Source organism: Cynocephalus volans, chromosome 7 (assembly GCF_027409185.1).
Source record: "Cynocephalus volans isolate mCynVol1 chromosome 7, mCynVol1.pri, whole genome shotgun sequence".
In the NCBI taxonomy this organism is placed as follows: Eukaryota; Metazoa; Chordata; class Mammalia; order Dermoptera; family Cynocephalidae; genus Cynocephalus; species Cynocephalus volans.
In genome coordinates, this window is record NC_084466.1 from 125,337,761 (window position 1) to 125,353,273 (window position 15,513).

Consider the following 15,513-nt stretch of genomic DNA (forward strand, 5'->3'; position numbering starts at 1 on the left):
CCTGATATATGGCAATCTAGATAAGTTTCCAGGGGCTACAGTTCATATAGATGGTTATGAAGGACAGGCTACTGAAGTTATAGCTGTGTCACTGCCATTGGGCATAGGATGATTGCCCCTTCACATATACACTGTATATATATCCCCAGTATCTGAATACATCTTGGGTATGGAGGTTCTTTATGGTTTGCACCTGCAAACAATAGTTGGAGAGTTTTGACTGCGGATACAGACAGTGAAGCCTGTGTTATGGAGACATGCTAGACATGACCCACAGGTGTTACCCAAGCCAAGGGGTGTAGTTAATGTAAAGCAGTATCACCTAGTGGGAGGACATGCAGAGATAGGTGCCACTGTACTGGAGTTAGAGAAAGTTGGCATTATTCGTCTGGCTCATGGCCTTTTAATGTTCTGGTATGGCCAGTGAAAAAAACTTGATTGTACCTGGAGAATGATTGTAGACCACCGAGAACTAAACAAAGTAGTGCCTCCTTTGCATGCAGCTGTGCCTTCAGTTCATGACTTGATGGATCAGCTGACAACTCAGCTGGGAACTTATCATTATTATTGGACCTTGCAAATGGTTTATTTTCTCTATTCCAATCTCAGCTTATAGCCAAGATCAGTTTGCCTCCACCTGGGAAGGAAAGCAGTGGATCGTTCAAGTATTGCCCCAAGGTTATCTGCATAGCCCAACCATCGGTCATGGTTTAGTGACTGGGGACCTAGCCAAGTGGACTAGACCCAGCAGGCTTACAATGTTTCACTACATTGATGACATGTTACTAACCTCTGATTCTCTTTCAGATTTATCCCAGGCAGCACCAACACTGCTAAGTCTTTTGGACCAATGTGGGTGGGCTATGAACACAGCCAAAGTGCAAGGACCTGAGATGTCAGTCAAATTCCTAGGAGTGGTCTGGTCGGGTAAGATGAGAGTCATCTCAGAAGCTATTATAGTCAAGATGCAGGCATACCCTTGATGCACAACTATAGCTCAGCTACAGACATATTTGGGACTTTTGGGGTATTGGAGAGCTTTTGTACCCCATATGGCCCAAATGGCATGCTCACTGTATGCATTAACAAAGAAAGGAGCCCTCTGGGATCGGACTGACATAGTAGAACAGGCTTACCAGGCTACAAAAAGGGCAATACAGCAAGTACAGGCTTTACAAGTGGCTGATCCCACTAAGCCTTTTGAATTAGACATATGTATACAACAAGAAGGGTTGGGATGGGATTTGTGAAAGAGACAAGACTGATTCCAAACACCTGTAGGGTTCTGTTCTCAGCTCTGGAAGGGTGTTGAAGTGCATTATTCTCTAATAAAAAAACAGCAGCTTTATATCCTGCCTTGATGGACACTGAAGCTATCACAGGAACTGCCAAAGTCTTAGTAAGGATGACATACCCCATACTAGGATGGCTGTGCACATGGGCAACCAACTCTAAAGTGGGCGTAGCTAAGACTCCCACTCTGTCTAAATGGGGAGCATATATAGAACAAAGAAGCACTGTGTCAATGAGTCCTCCATCCAAAGAGTTGCAAACTGTGCTAGGACTGGTAGAGGTTATGGAGGATACTTTGGCAAAAACCTTATCCATGGAGATGGAGGCTACATCTTTCCATGAGGGACAGGGACCTATCACAGAGCAAGCTTGGTATACAGATGGTTGGCATGGGGCCTTCAGCATCGTGGAGAGCTGTTGCTGCCCAGCCCTAAAGAGATATCATGTAGTATGAAAATGGCACAGGGCAAAGCAGTCTATGGGCTGAATTGAGGGGAGTATGGATGGTGATAAAAAATTAGCCTGGGCCATTAACCATCTGTACTGAGAGCTGGGCTGTGCATACAGGTTTAGCCCTTTGGATCTCGACTTGCAAATACCAGTGGTGGATGGTAGGCCACCAACCCCTGTGGGGACAAGCCATGTGGCAAGAGTTATGGGAATTGGGACATGAGAAAGAAGTAACTGTTTTCCATGTCACAGGACACTTCCGCTTAGCCAGTCCAGGAAATGATGAAGCCGATGCCTTGGCTAACGTGAGATGGCTGGAGAGAGCCCCAGCTACTGATATAGCCCAGTGGTTACATTGACGAACACAGCATGCTGGCAGCAAGACCATGTGCATGGTGCCTCAAAGATGTGCCTTGCCTTTAAAATGGGAAGATGTGAATGACGGTTGTGTTTGTCCAGTATGTGCTCAAGAGAGTCCACACCCCTAGTGGGTGCACCATACAGATAGGCAAATAACTTGAGGAAGGGTGTCCATGACTCGATGGCAAGTGGACTTTGTTGGACCACTGCCAGGTCAGAGAATTTCAGATACATCTTCAAAGCTGTTGATATGGCCACTGGTCTTCTGTTTGTGTGGCCTTATAAAACCCCAGACTAGGTAAACACTGTGAACACATTGAATAGCCTTACTGCCATGTATGGCCAGCCTATAATCATAGACAGTGATAATGGAACTCACTTTACTGGACATGGGGTTCAGAGGTGGGCGTCCCAGTTGTCCATTCAGTGGAAGTTACATTTGCCATATCATCCCTCGGCAGTGGGAATGATTGAATGGTACAATGGTCTTTTAAAGAAAGGACTATGGTATTTTCACAACCCCTATCACTGAAGGGGTAGACACAATGGTCATGGCCAACAGTCAGGATTCTAAATGAGAGACCCTGCAAGGGCAGGCCCTCTCCTGTGGAAGCTCTATTGCATAGGGCTGCAGCAGCTATACAACTGCAAGTCACTACTAAAGATACGCTATTGAAGCCAGGTTATGGCAAGAATGGAAATATTCTCCTACCAGCCTCAACCTGTTTGCAACAGGGACAGACAGTATAATGAAAATGGCCTTGGAGAATTGAAGCCCCCATATATGCTGGGTAGGCCTAATAGGACCTTGGGGAAAGAATTAGAAGAATACATTTAAGTTTCACCTTGGGTGACAGATACCTGGCCTCCTCAAGTAAAGGTAACATGTCCTGGAACATATAAGTGCTCTATTCCAAAAGTCACATTTGTATTATAATTATGGCTAATTATGAATTCCCCTATAGTGTTACATGTACAACCTACAGATCAAACAGTGTTAGTGGATAATGTATGTTATCATAAACCAATTAAGTTGTCTACTCCTGCAACCATCCTTTCTCAGGATGGTAAACTGGCATGTATCTTACCAGAGGGGTGAGAAATTCCCCTATTGGTACCAATAACCCTTCTGTCTTTTTGCCCATAGAGTTCTGGCTGCAGGCACTGCACCAGAGTCATGTGATCAATGTGTTTGTCTACTGAATATGCATTGAACTTCAAATCAGTATGACTACAGGATTCCCATGGAAAATCACATCAATAATGACTACTAACTGGACATGTGCAGCTAAGAGTTGAAAGGACAAGACTACTTAAGGTCAAGCCTTAAGGCATATTGAACAGACAATAGCTTATATGGATGTAAGGGTCATTTATCCTTGCAAAGGGAACATTGCGGAAGATTCTGAGTGCATAGATTGTATGGTAAGGGACCCAGAAGGGGTGGAATGTGAGGAAAATGGAGTAGTTTAGTCAGGCCCTCTCACCTCAGGTCTGGCTGGGTGTGCTGCAGCATATCCTTTGTAAACAAGTTATGTGGGAGTAGAGTTAGTGCACATGTGTGCCCATGTATACTTTTGCTTGTTGTTATTTTTGTGTGCTCTTCAGTGTGTGAGGCAGCAGCTCAGAACTGTTGGTAAGCAGAGCTCGCATCTAAAATAAAGCCTATTATTTCTTCACCCACAGCTCTAAGTACCTTTTCCTGATACCTAGATCATAGACCTGCATGTGAAGGGTTTGTGACCCAGTCCAGAAAATGGGCTTGAGGGGACTGTGAGCACCAACCATAGCTCTACAAATACAAAAACAGGAATCACTAACATGAATACACAAGAAGGAACAAAACCCACTGGTAGAGCAAAAATGCAAATGAGAAAGAGAAAGAAAATACATCTTTCCAATTCCAAAAACCAACACACAGCATAAGACAAACAATAACAGGGAAAGAAAGAAACAGGAGATATTTGAAACACATAAATGAAAATTGATAAAATGCCAGGAGAAAAACAAAATCTCTCAGTAACAACTCTAAATGTAAATGGATTAAATTCTCCACACTAATGACACAGAATGGCAGATTGGATTAAAAACTAGTCCCAACTATACGCAGTCTACAAGAGACTCATGTCACCTGTAAAAACACAGCCTATGAAGAGATGGAAAAAGATATAACATGCAAATGGAAATCAAAAACAAGCAAGAGTAGCTATTTTTATATCTGACAAAATAGAATTTAAACAAAAACCTATAAAGAGAGACAAAGAAGATCATTATTTAATGAAAAAGGGATCTATCCAGCAAGAAGACATAACATTATCAAAAATATATGCACTAAACATTGGACCACCAGATATATAAGGTGAGCCCTATTAGACCTAAGGAAAGAGATTTACCCCAATACATTAACAGTTGGGGAACTTAACATCCCTTTCTCAACAAAGGAGAGATCATCTAGGCAACAAAGCAACAGAGAAACACAGGATTTAAACCACACTTTAGACCGATTGAACTTGGCAGATATCCTCAGAACATCTCATCCAACAAGTACAGAAAATACATTCTTCTCATCACCACGTGGAACATTTTCCAGTGTCGACCACATGTTAGGTCACAAATCATGTCTCAAAAATGTTTTTAGAAATTGAAATCATATCAAGTGTCTATTCAGACCACAATGGATTAAAACTAGAAATCAATAATAAGTGAAATTCTGGAAACTATACAAACACAAGGATATTAAACAACATGCTTCTGAATGGCATATAGGTCCAAGAAGCAATTAAACAGGACATCAATACATTTCTTGATATTAATGAAAACAAAGACATCTTACCAAAACCTTAGTACTGCAAAAGCAGGACTAAGAGGGAAGTTTATTGCAATATATGTTTACATTAAAAGAATGCTCATCACAGCTCTATTTACAGTAGCCAAGATATGGAAGCAAACTTAATGTCCATCAATGGCCAACTGGCTAAGGAAAATGTGGTATATATATATACAAAATGGAATACTACTCAGCCATAAAAAAGAATGAAAGCCTGCCATTTCTAACAATATGGATAAGCCTGGAGATAATTATGTGAAGTGAAATAAACCATGTGCAGAAAGAGAAATACCACATGTCCTCATACATAATTGGGAGTAAAGAAAGGAAGAAAGGAAGAAAGGAAGGAAGAAGGGAGGGAGGGAAAGGAAAGGAAGACCACAATAAAGTGGTGTACATTCAGAAGGAGAGAAGAGAACTATGGTTACTAGAAGTGGGAAGGGGGGCAGTGATTTGGGTTAAGGAGTAATTGTGTAAGGAACACAAAGAATAATTGTGAATTGTAATCATGAACATGCTAATAATATTGATTTGATCACCATACAATTTACACAAACACTGATAGTCATCTCTGTACCCCATAAATGTGTATAATCGATTATGATTCAATTCGAAAAATAAATTTAGAAAAAGAATAGAAAGATTTTAAATAAGCAGCCTAATGCTACCCATAAAAGAACTAAAAAAACAAGAATAATCCAATCCCGTAATTAGAAGGTGGAAAGAAATAATTAAGATCAGAGCAGAACTAAATGAAACAGAGATCTAAAAATGGTGTAAAAGATGAAAAAATAAAATTTGGGTTTTTGTGATGATAAACAAAATAGACAAACATTACCTAGGATAACTAAAAAAGGAGAGAAAACACGCAAATAACAAATATTGAAATGAAAAAGGAGACATTACAGCTGATACCACAGAAATGTAAAGAATCATTAGAGACTATTATAAACAACAAAATGTCACCAAATTTGAAAATCTGAATGAAATGAATAAATTTCTTTACACACACAAATTACCAAGACTGAACCAAGAAGAAATAGAGAAAATGAGCAGACCACTTATAACAAGCAACAAGAATGAAGCAGTAATCGTCAGTCTCCTGACAAAGAAAAGCCCAGGACCAAATGTCTTTACTGCTGAATTCTACAAACCACTTAAAGAATTAATAACAATTCTCTTCAAACTATTCCAAAAGATTGAAACAAAAGTCCCTCTCCCAAACTCATTCTTTGAGGCCAGCATTACCCCGATACCAAAACCAAAGATACAACAGGAAAAGGAAAACTTCACATCAATATCTTTGGTAAACATAGACACAAAAATCCTCAATGAAATTTTAGCAAACAGAATACAGCAACACATTAAAAGATTATACACTGTCATCAAGTGGGATTCATACCAGGGATGCAAGGATGGTTCAACATATGCAGGTAAATAAATGTGATACAGCACATCAAAAAAATCAGGGACAAAATCATACAATTCTCTCAATAGACACAGAAAAAATGCTTGATAAATTCAACATCCTTTCATGAGAAAGACTCTCAGCAAATAAGGTGTAGAAGGTAATTATCTCAACACAATAAAAGCTATATGTGACAAAGCCAGCACCAGTATCATCCTGAATAGCTAAAGCTTTTCCTCTTAACAACAACAAGAAGAAAATGATGCCCACTCTCACATCTCCTCTTTAACATAATATTAGAAGTACTAGCTAGTTCAGTAAGGGAAGAGAAAAAATAAAAGGGCATCCAGACTGGAAAGAGGAAGTCAAATTGTCTCTGTTTGCAGGTGACATGATCCTATATATTGAAAAGGTTAAAGACTCTACTAAAAAAAACAACAACAACAACAAAAAGTGTTAGATTTGATAAGTGATTTCAGTAAAGTTGCAGGACATGAAATCAACAAACAAAATCAGTAGTATTTTTGTACTCCAACAACAAATTACTAGAAAAAGAAATCAGGAAACTAGGCCATTTACAATAGTCATCCCACAAATAAAATACCTAGATTAAACGTTAACCTAGGAGGTGAAAGATCTGTACAACAAGAGCAAATAACTGTTGAAAGAAAATAAAGAGGATGCAAAAAGATGGAAAGACATTCCACACTCTTGGATTGGAAGAATTAATATTGTGAAAATATCCATACTACCCAAAGAGATCTACACATTCAACACAATCCCCATTAAAATACCATTGATATTCTTAAGAGAAATGCAAAAAATAATCTGAACATTCATAGGGAATAACAAAAGACCCTGAGTAGACAATGTGATCCTATGCAAAGAAAATAAAGTCAGAGGCATAACACTGCCTGAGTTCAAATTGTACTACAATGTTATAGTAACTAAAATAGCACAGTACTGGCATACAAACACTTGGATCAATGAAAAATAATAGAGAATCCAGAAATCAAACCATACACTTACAGCCAAATGATCTTTGACAAAGGAAAGAAGAACATACATTGGGGGAAAAGATTGTCTCTTCAATAAATGATGTTGGGGAAACTGGACATCCATAAGTAGAAGAATGAAACTAGACCTGTACTTCTCTCCAAATATCAAAACCAACTCAAAATGGGTTAAAGACAAATATAAGACTTGAAACTATAATACTCCTAAAAGAAAAAAACAGGGAAACACTTCAGGAAGTAGGATTGGCAAAGACATTATGAATATGACCCCAAAAGCACAGGCGGCAAAGGGAAAAATAAACAAATGGGGTTAAACCAAACTAAAAATGTTCTGCACAGCAAAAGAAACAATGAACAAAGTGAAAAGAAAACCTACAGAGTGGGAGAAAACATTTGCAAACTATGCATCTGACAAAGGATTAATATCCAGAATATACGAGGAACCCTACAACTTAACAGCAAAAAACCAAATAACCCAATTGAAAAGTAGGCAAAGTAGCTGAATAGGCATTTCTCAAAGGAAGATATACAAATGGCCAACAGACACATGAAAAATGTTCAACAGCACTCAGTAGTGGGGAAAAGCAAATCAAAATCACATGGAGGTGCTACCTCAGCCCCGGTAGACTGGCTATGATAAACAGACATTGAGATTCTGGTCAAGATTGTGGAATAGAAGGTCACCATCATTACTCTCTCCTAAAAATCAACCAATTTACAAAATTAAAGAAGCAACGACAGCCAAGGAAGAAGGGAGGGAGGGAAAGAGGAGGAGAGACCTATGGAATTCATGAAGACAGGAGAAGCCACAGTGAAAGAAAGAAAGGATTCCTGCCACCATTACAATCCCCAGCCACTTCAAGTCTGGATCTGGTGAGCTCACGAAGCAGGAGCTGGCAAAAGCCGCAGATTTGCCATTCCTATGAAGTTGCTTGGAAGCGGCAGCGGTAAGAGGGCTTTGGTGGTCCCCAAACTAGCAAGACCACTAAAAGGCTTCCTCTACACAAACATAGAAGTGAGGTTCCACAGACAAAAGAAAAAAGGAGCCATTCAGAGGCCAGTGAGTCATCACAAGAGACTGGCACATGGTCCATACATGGGAAGTGTTTGAGTACAGGTGGTGAAGGAGATGGGCCCCCCGTGGGATACAGGGGAACAGTATGGACAGCAGATCTGTCCTCCAATCAGGGCAGGTCCACTCAGTGGAGACTGGTCAAGAATACTGACCAATAGGGGGTTCAGTTTGCTGAAAATTCTCAGGCCCAGACCAGAGTTGCCACACAACCCAGGTATACCACACCTCATGAGTTCTGGAAGTACACACAAGGTCAACAATTAAAACTTGAGCTGCACAAAAAGTCTTCCTCATGGAATTAGCAGCAATGAAGCAGCATAGCTTGGCTCAAGTGCTGGTCCCTGCAGGAAGGTCCCCCATTTTAGAAGTAAGCAAAGGATGGACAACAAATTCGTACCAGTGCAGAATTAAAGTGGTGGAAAGAGTGAATAATCCAACACAGAACTGAAAGACAAAACAAAATACCCACACACCAGAGACAAAGTTCTGATATTAACTAGTAAAGGTCTAACACCACCTAGGAACACCTTTAAAACCTAGAAGGACTGGAAGACCCCCACACTCACAAGCCAGGGAGTGGAGAGGGCCAAGGGCCTCAGCCACACCACCCCGACATCTGCATTAAGCACACTTCGATTACTGAGCTGCTGCAGTAAGCACCTCAGGCCCCTGAGCCAGCGCAGCAGGGGTAAAAGGTCTTCAGCCATGACCCCCCAGCATCCTCAACCAGCTCAGCAATGTCTGAGCCACTGCTGGAAGCTCTTTGCGCTCCCGTGTTGGAATGAGGGGTTGCTACGGAACTCAATCATGCTCCCCCTCATTCCTCCTCTTCCCATTCTATTTTCCTCCCCCTTTACCTCTCCCCTTCTCCCTAAGCTGCTCTCCAACAATGTCTTAGAATCAGGCATGGAACCAGGTGAAGGTAAACACAGCCACAAATGATGAGCTGCTACCACCACCCCGGGACCCACTGGGGCCCTGAAGTATGGAGCTGGGGGAATCCAATCCAGCGATGACTAGGTGAACTGCCACCACCATCTTGGAACCCCACCAGACGCTGAGGTATGGAGCCAGGGGAATTCGAACTCAGCCGCAGGTAGGTGAGCTGCTTCCACTGCCCTGGTGCCCTCCTGGGGTCTTGAGGCATGGGTATTCACATCCAGCTCTGTACCCCACAGAGTATGCAGTACAATCAACTGTGTTTTAATAAAAAGAACGCAGTATAATCAACTGTGTTTCAATGAAAAAAAACAAAGTTGAAGGACTCATACTCCTCAATTTGGAACTTGATGCAAAGGTGCAGTAATTAAGACTTCTAGACAGTATACTACTGGCATAAGGACAGACATAGATGAATGGAGTAGAACTGACAGCCCACAAACAAACCCTCTCATTTCTAGCCAATTGATTTTTACAAGGATGTCAAGACAACTGAATGGGAAAAATAACCTTTTCAATAAATGATGCAGTGATCCCAACAAATTCAAAATAATTGGAATTATTCCATGTGTTTTTTTTCAGATCACAATTTATTAAAATTAGAGATCAACAAGAAAAGAAACTCTGGAAACTATACAAACACATGGAAATTAAACAACATTCTACTTAATGACATAGGGGTCCAAGAAGAAATTAAACAGGAAATCAAAAAGTTTCTTGAGACTAATGAAAATAATGACATATCATACCAAATCCTGTGGGATACTGAAAAAGCAAATTTGTCACATTAAATGCTTACTTCAGAAGAATAGAAAGATGGCAAATAAACATCCTAACACTTCACCTTCAAGAACTAGAAAAACAAGAACAATCCAAACCCAAACTTAGTAGATGGAAAGAAATAATTATGGTCAGAGCAGAACTAAATGAAATAAAAACCTGAAAAATGATACAAAAGATCAATGAAACAAAAAGTTGTTTTTTGGAAAAGATAAATAAAATTGACAAACCATTAGTAAGGCTAAGAAGAGAGAAGATGCAAATAAGAAATATTAGAAATGAAAAAGTTGGTATTACAACTGATACCTCAGAAATGCAAGGAATCATTAGAGACTACTATAAGCAAGTATAAGACAACAAATTTGAAAATCTAGAGGAAATGGATAAAATTCTGGACACACACAAACAATGAAAACTGAGCCAAGAAGATATAGAAAATCTGAACAGATCAATAACAATAAAAGAGATTGAAGCTGTTATCAGAAGGCTCCCAACAAAGAAAAGCTCAGGACCGGATAGATTCAACACAGGGTTCTAGTGAAAGTTCAAAGAGGAATTGATACCAATTCTCTACAAACTATTTTAAAAGATTGAAACAGAAGCTATACTCCCAAACTCATTCTATGAGTCAAACATCATCCTGATACCAAAACCAGACAAAGATACATCAAAAATAGAAAACTACAGGCCAATATCACTGATTAATATGGATGCAGAAATCCTCAGTAAAATGCTAGCTAACAGAATACAGCAACACACACAGAAAATTATACACCACTATCAAATGGGCTTCATCCCAGGGTTGCAAGGTTGGTTCAACATATGCAAATCAATAAATGTGATACACCACATCAATAAAAGCAAAGACAAAAACAATATGATCATCTTTATAGATGCTGAAAAAGCATTTGACAAAATTCAACATTCGTTCATGGTAAAGAATCCTAGAAGTTAGGTACAGATGGAAAGTATCTCAACACAAGTAAAGGATATATGATAAGCCCACTGCTAGTATCATCCTGGAGGGGACTGGACAAGGATGCCCACTCTCACCACTCCTATTCAACATAGTGTTGGAAGTACTAGCGAGAGCAATCAGAGAAGAGAAGGAAATAAAAGGCATCCAGATTGGAAAAGATGAAGCCAAACTGTTCCTGTTTGTGTATGACATGGTCCTATATCTAAAAAAAAAGAAAAAAAGAAAAAAAAGAAAAAAAAACCTCTTAGATTTGATAAATTATTTCAGCAAAGGTTCAGGATACAAAATCAACACAGAAAAATAAGTAGCATTTCTATATTCCAACAGTGAACATGCTGAAAAGGAAATCAGGAAAGCTAGCCCATTTACAATAGCCACCAAAAAAGTAAAATACTTAGGAATAATGTTAACCAAGGATGTGAAAAATCTCTACAAAGAGAACTACAAACCACTGTTGAGTGACATTAAAGAGGACACAAGAAGAAGGAAAGATATCCCAAGCTCTTGGATCAGAAGAATAAACATTGTAAAAATGTCCATATTACCCGAAGTCATCTGAAGATTCAATGTAATCCCCATCAAAATTCCAATGACATTTTTCTCAGAATTGGAGAAAACTATCCAGACATTTATATGGAATAACAACAGACCATGCATAGCCAAAGTAATCCTGAGCAAAATAAATAAATAAATAAATAAGTAAGTAAGTAAGTAAGTAAGTAAATAAATAAATAAATAAATAAATAAGTAAGTAAGTAAGTAAGTAAGTAAATAAATAAATAAATAAAGCTGGAGGCATTACACTGCCTGACTTTAAAGTATACTAGAAGGGTATAATAACCAAAGCAGCATGGTACTGGCATAAAAGTAGACAAACAAATCAATGGAATAAAATAGAGAACTCAGAAATCAACCCACACACCTACAGCCATCTGAATTTGACAAAGGCTTCAAGTCTACACACTGGGGAAGAGACTGCCTCTTCAGAAAATGGTGCTGGGAGAACTGGATATTCACATGTAGGAGAATAAAACTAGACCCGTACCTCTCACCATATACCCAAATCAATTCAAAATGGATTAAAGAATTGAATATACATCCTGAAACAATACAACTCCTTTAAGAAAACATAGGGGAAACACTCCAGGAGGTAAGAGTTGGCGCAGACCTCATGAATATGACCCCCAAAGCACAGGCATCAAAGGAAAAATAAACAAATGGGATTCTAACAAACTAAAAAGCTTCTACACAGCAAAAACAAACAAACAAACAAACAAAAAACAATCAACAGAGTGAAAAGACAACCAACACTGTGGGAGAAAATATTTGCAAAATATACATCTGACAAAGGATTAGTATCCAGAATATACAAGGAACTCAAAACAACTTTACAGCAAAAAAACAAATGACCAAATTGAGAAATGGACAAAGAAGCCTAATAGGCATTTCTCAAAGGAAGATATACGAATGTCCAACAGACACATGAAAAAATGCTCAACATCGCTCAGGACTCGGGAAATGCAAATCAAAACCACTTTGAGATAGTACCTCACTCTATTTATGATTGCTAATATCCTGACGACTGAGAATGATAAATGCAAGCGAGGTTGCAGTGAAAAAGAACTCTTGTACATTGTTAGTGGGACTGCAAAATAGTGGAGCCTTTACGGATAACGATATGGACGTTGCTTAAACCATTACCGATAGATCTACCATATGACCCAGCTCTGAATATCCCCATATCCCACTGCTGGGAATATCTCCAGAGGAATGGAAATCATCATGCAGAAGGGATACCTGTACTCCCACGTTTTTCGCAACACTATTTACAATAGTCAAGAGTTGGAACCAGCCCAAATGTCCATCACCAGATTAGTGGATAAGGAAAATGTGGTATATTTACACCATGGAAACTATTCTGCTATAAAAAAGAATGTGATACTGCCATGTGAAACAACATGGATGGACTTAGAGAAAATTATTTTAAGTGAAACAAGTCAGGCAAAGAAAGAGAAATACCACATGTTCTCACTTATTTGTGGGAGCTAAAAATAAATAAATAAACAAAATATAAACAAATAAAGGGTGGAGTTGGGGAAGAAGGCAGAACCATCACAACAATTCCTTGAACTTGTTACAACAAGTGAGCAGACATGATGTAGTGGGGCGGGGGGTAGGAAGCGAGGAACAGGGGGAAAAGGAACAGGTAAAGAGACACAAAAATCAACCTCAATGTATGTTGGGAAGTTCAAATAAAATAAAATAAATAAATAAATGATGCAGTGATAACAGGATACATACTTACAGATCACCATCCTCCGGACTACATTCCTGTGTAAAATCATTTTAGTTTACACTCAATTAAAGCTTCTCTCTTCCATCTATCTACTTTTTCCTGACACACACCTCTACTTCTCTACAGATACCACTCAACCCCTCTGAAAATCCCTCTTGTATCCCTCCTGCAAATATTTTAAGGTCTATTTCAATCTGGCAGACAAGCAGAAAGCCCACCTAGTTTAAGTCATTCTTTTCCATTCTCCCTCACTACGCATGCATTGATCATGTCCATCTTCATATTATGGTAATATATTTTGCATTTTCCAACTTGTTTGTAGCTGTTTCCATTTCACCTATGATCTGCATTTTGTATCTCCTCAAGTAGATTATTTTTATTTAAAGAACAGAGTTAATGTCGCTGGCCAGTTAGCTCAGTTGGTTAGAACACAACCTTACAACACCAAGGTCATGGGTTCAGATCCCTGAATGGGCCAACCATCCAAAATAAAAAAGAATGGAGTTAATGTATTCTAATTATTTAACAATTTAATTTCCTGTTTTCCATGATGCTTAGTGAAGATTCATGCACACAATATGTACTTAAAATACTTGTCAATCATAACCGGTCTGACCATTTAAGCATCCCTAGTAAACACAGAACTATTTAATGAACCACAAAATGCATGAGCAATTAAATAACTGAGCTGTTATTAACATTTTACCTGCTCCATTTTGATCAGGAAATAATCAATAAAGTCTCGAGGATTGTTAATGTCCAGCGATTCTTGGTGTTCTTTAACTTTTTCCAAAACGTAACTTCTTGTATAAGCAATATTTTTAAGTAATGTGTTATGAGTCCCTGGTAAATAGTCAATGAGAGGTGGAAAATTATTGCAGACCTAAAAGGAAATACAGTAATTTATTAAGTAAAAAAAAAAAAAATTAATAAAGACGTATACTGTATACCGAGCCAAAAAGGCAAAACTTTTTGAGTGCCAACATGATGCCACAGGTCAAAAATTCCACACCTGACCTCACGTGACCAGTTGTAGTCACAACTTTGTTTCATGAAGAAAATTATTAAAAATATTGTACTAAGTTACCCTCACCCTACACGTGTATAGGTGAGTATAAAATATAAATGAATTTAGTGTTTAAACCAGGGTCCCATCCCTAACATATCTAATTATGTATATGCAAATATTCCAAAATTCCAAAATTTGAAACACTTCAGGCCCCAAGATTTCAGATAAAGGATACTCGATCTGTATAATCTCTAAACTCATGAGATTTGAGAGAGAGAATTCTGACCAGAGCATCAAAGATGATAATTACTTCCTAGGTTCAGACATCACTTTTACACTATAAAAACATCTTTATATCAATTCTCTAATTTTTTTACATCAATTCTTCCCTACAAACTTGAAATATAAGATAGCATGATCTACTATGGTTCATGTTTTTTGTAGATGACAATAGAGGTTAAGGGAGTTTGGATTTAGAGAACAAAGCTAGTCCCAACTATTTTAATTTATATCAAGCAGCCTCAGAAATGGAATCAGTATTGTAGAAGTGATTCCACTTTGAGTGTCTTTGAGGGGCTCAAAGATACCTTGAAACCCAACCGTGCACCAGAGCAGTTAAGTGACTTCTCCAAGATCACACAATTATTATTGAGGCAGAGTGAAGAACACAGCAATCCAGCACAGGGTAAAATTTTGATGTTTGTTTATGATTCATACACATATAACCAATTATTTTGTCATTCCTAACCCAACCACCTTGTCAGCTAAGATCCCAGCTGAAGCATCAAACACTCCTACCCTACTCAGTGTTTCCTGGCAACTTGTATGGTCACAAGTGTTCTCCCTTCTTGAAGGAGATATTCTCTTCCTAAATCAGGATATTTTTATCAAGTAATATGACAAAATGTCTGTGAGTGTTGACTGGAGGACAAGCCTTGTGGATAATGGAAGCTTTCAAAAAGGGCCTGGATGTCCACTGAGTGATATGGGCTTCCTTTGGGCAGCCACCAAAGTACTTTATAGAAATAGCTTTGGTGTTTAGTGGAAAAATCACTGGTTAGAGGGCTAACGGCTTGAAAGC

At 38.7% G+C, this 15,513-nt stretch overlaps 1 protein-coding gene across 3 annotated transcripts in view; it reads right to left on the reverse strand.

Moving 5' to 3' along the window:
- LOC134382600 (cytochrome P450 2C9-like) overlaps positions 1-15,513 on the reverse strand; it is a 55,251-nt gene that overhangs the window by 34,850 nt on the left and 4,888 nt on the right. For 2 of the 3 annotated variants that reach the window (XM_063103299.1, XM_063103301.1), the window contains one exon: positions 14,130-14,306. The exons of the other annotated variant lie outside the window; for it this stretch is intronic. In XM_063103299.1, coding sequence (XP_062959369.1) covers positions 14,130-14,306 — 177 coding nt within the window. The remainder of the gene's footprint in view (positions 1-14,129; positions 14,307-15,513) is intronic. 3 annotated transcript variants of the gene reach the window in all.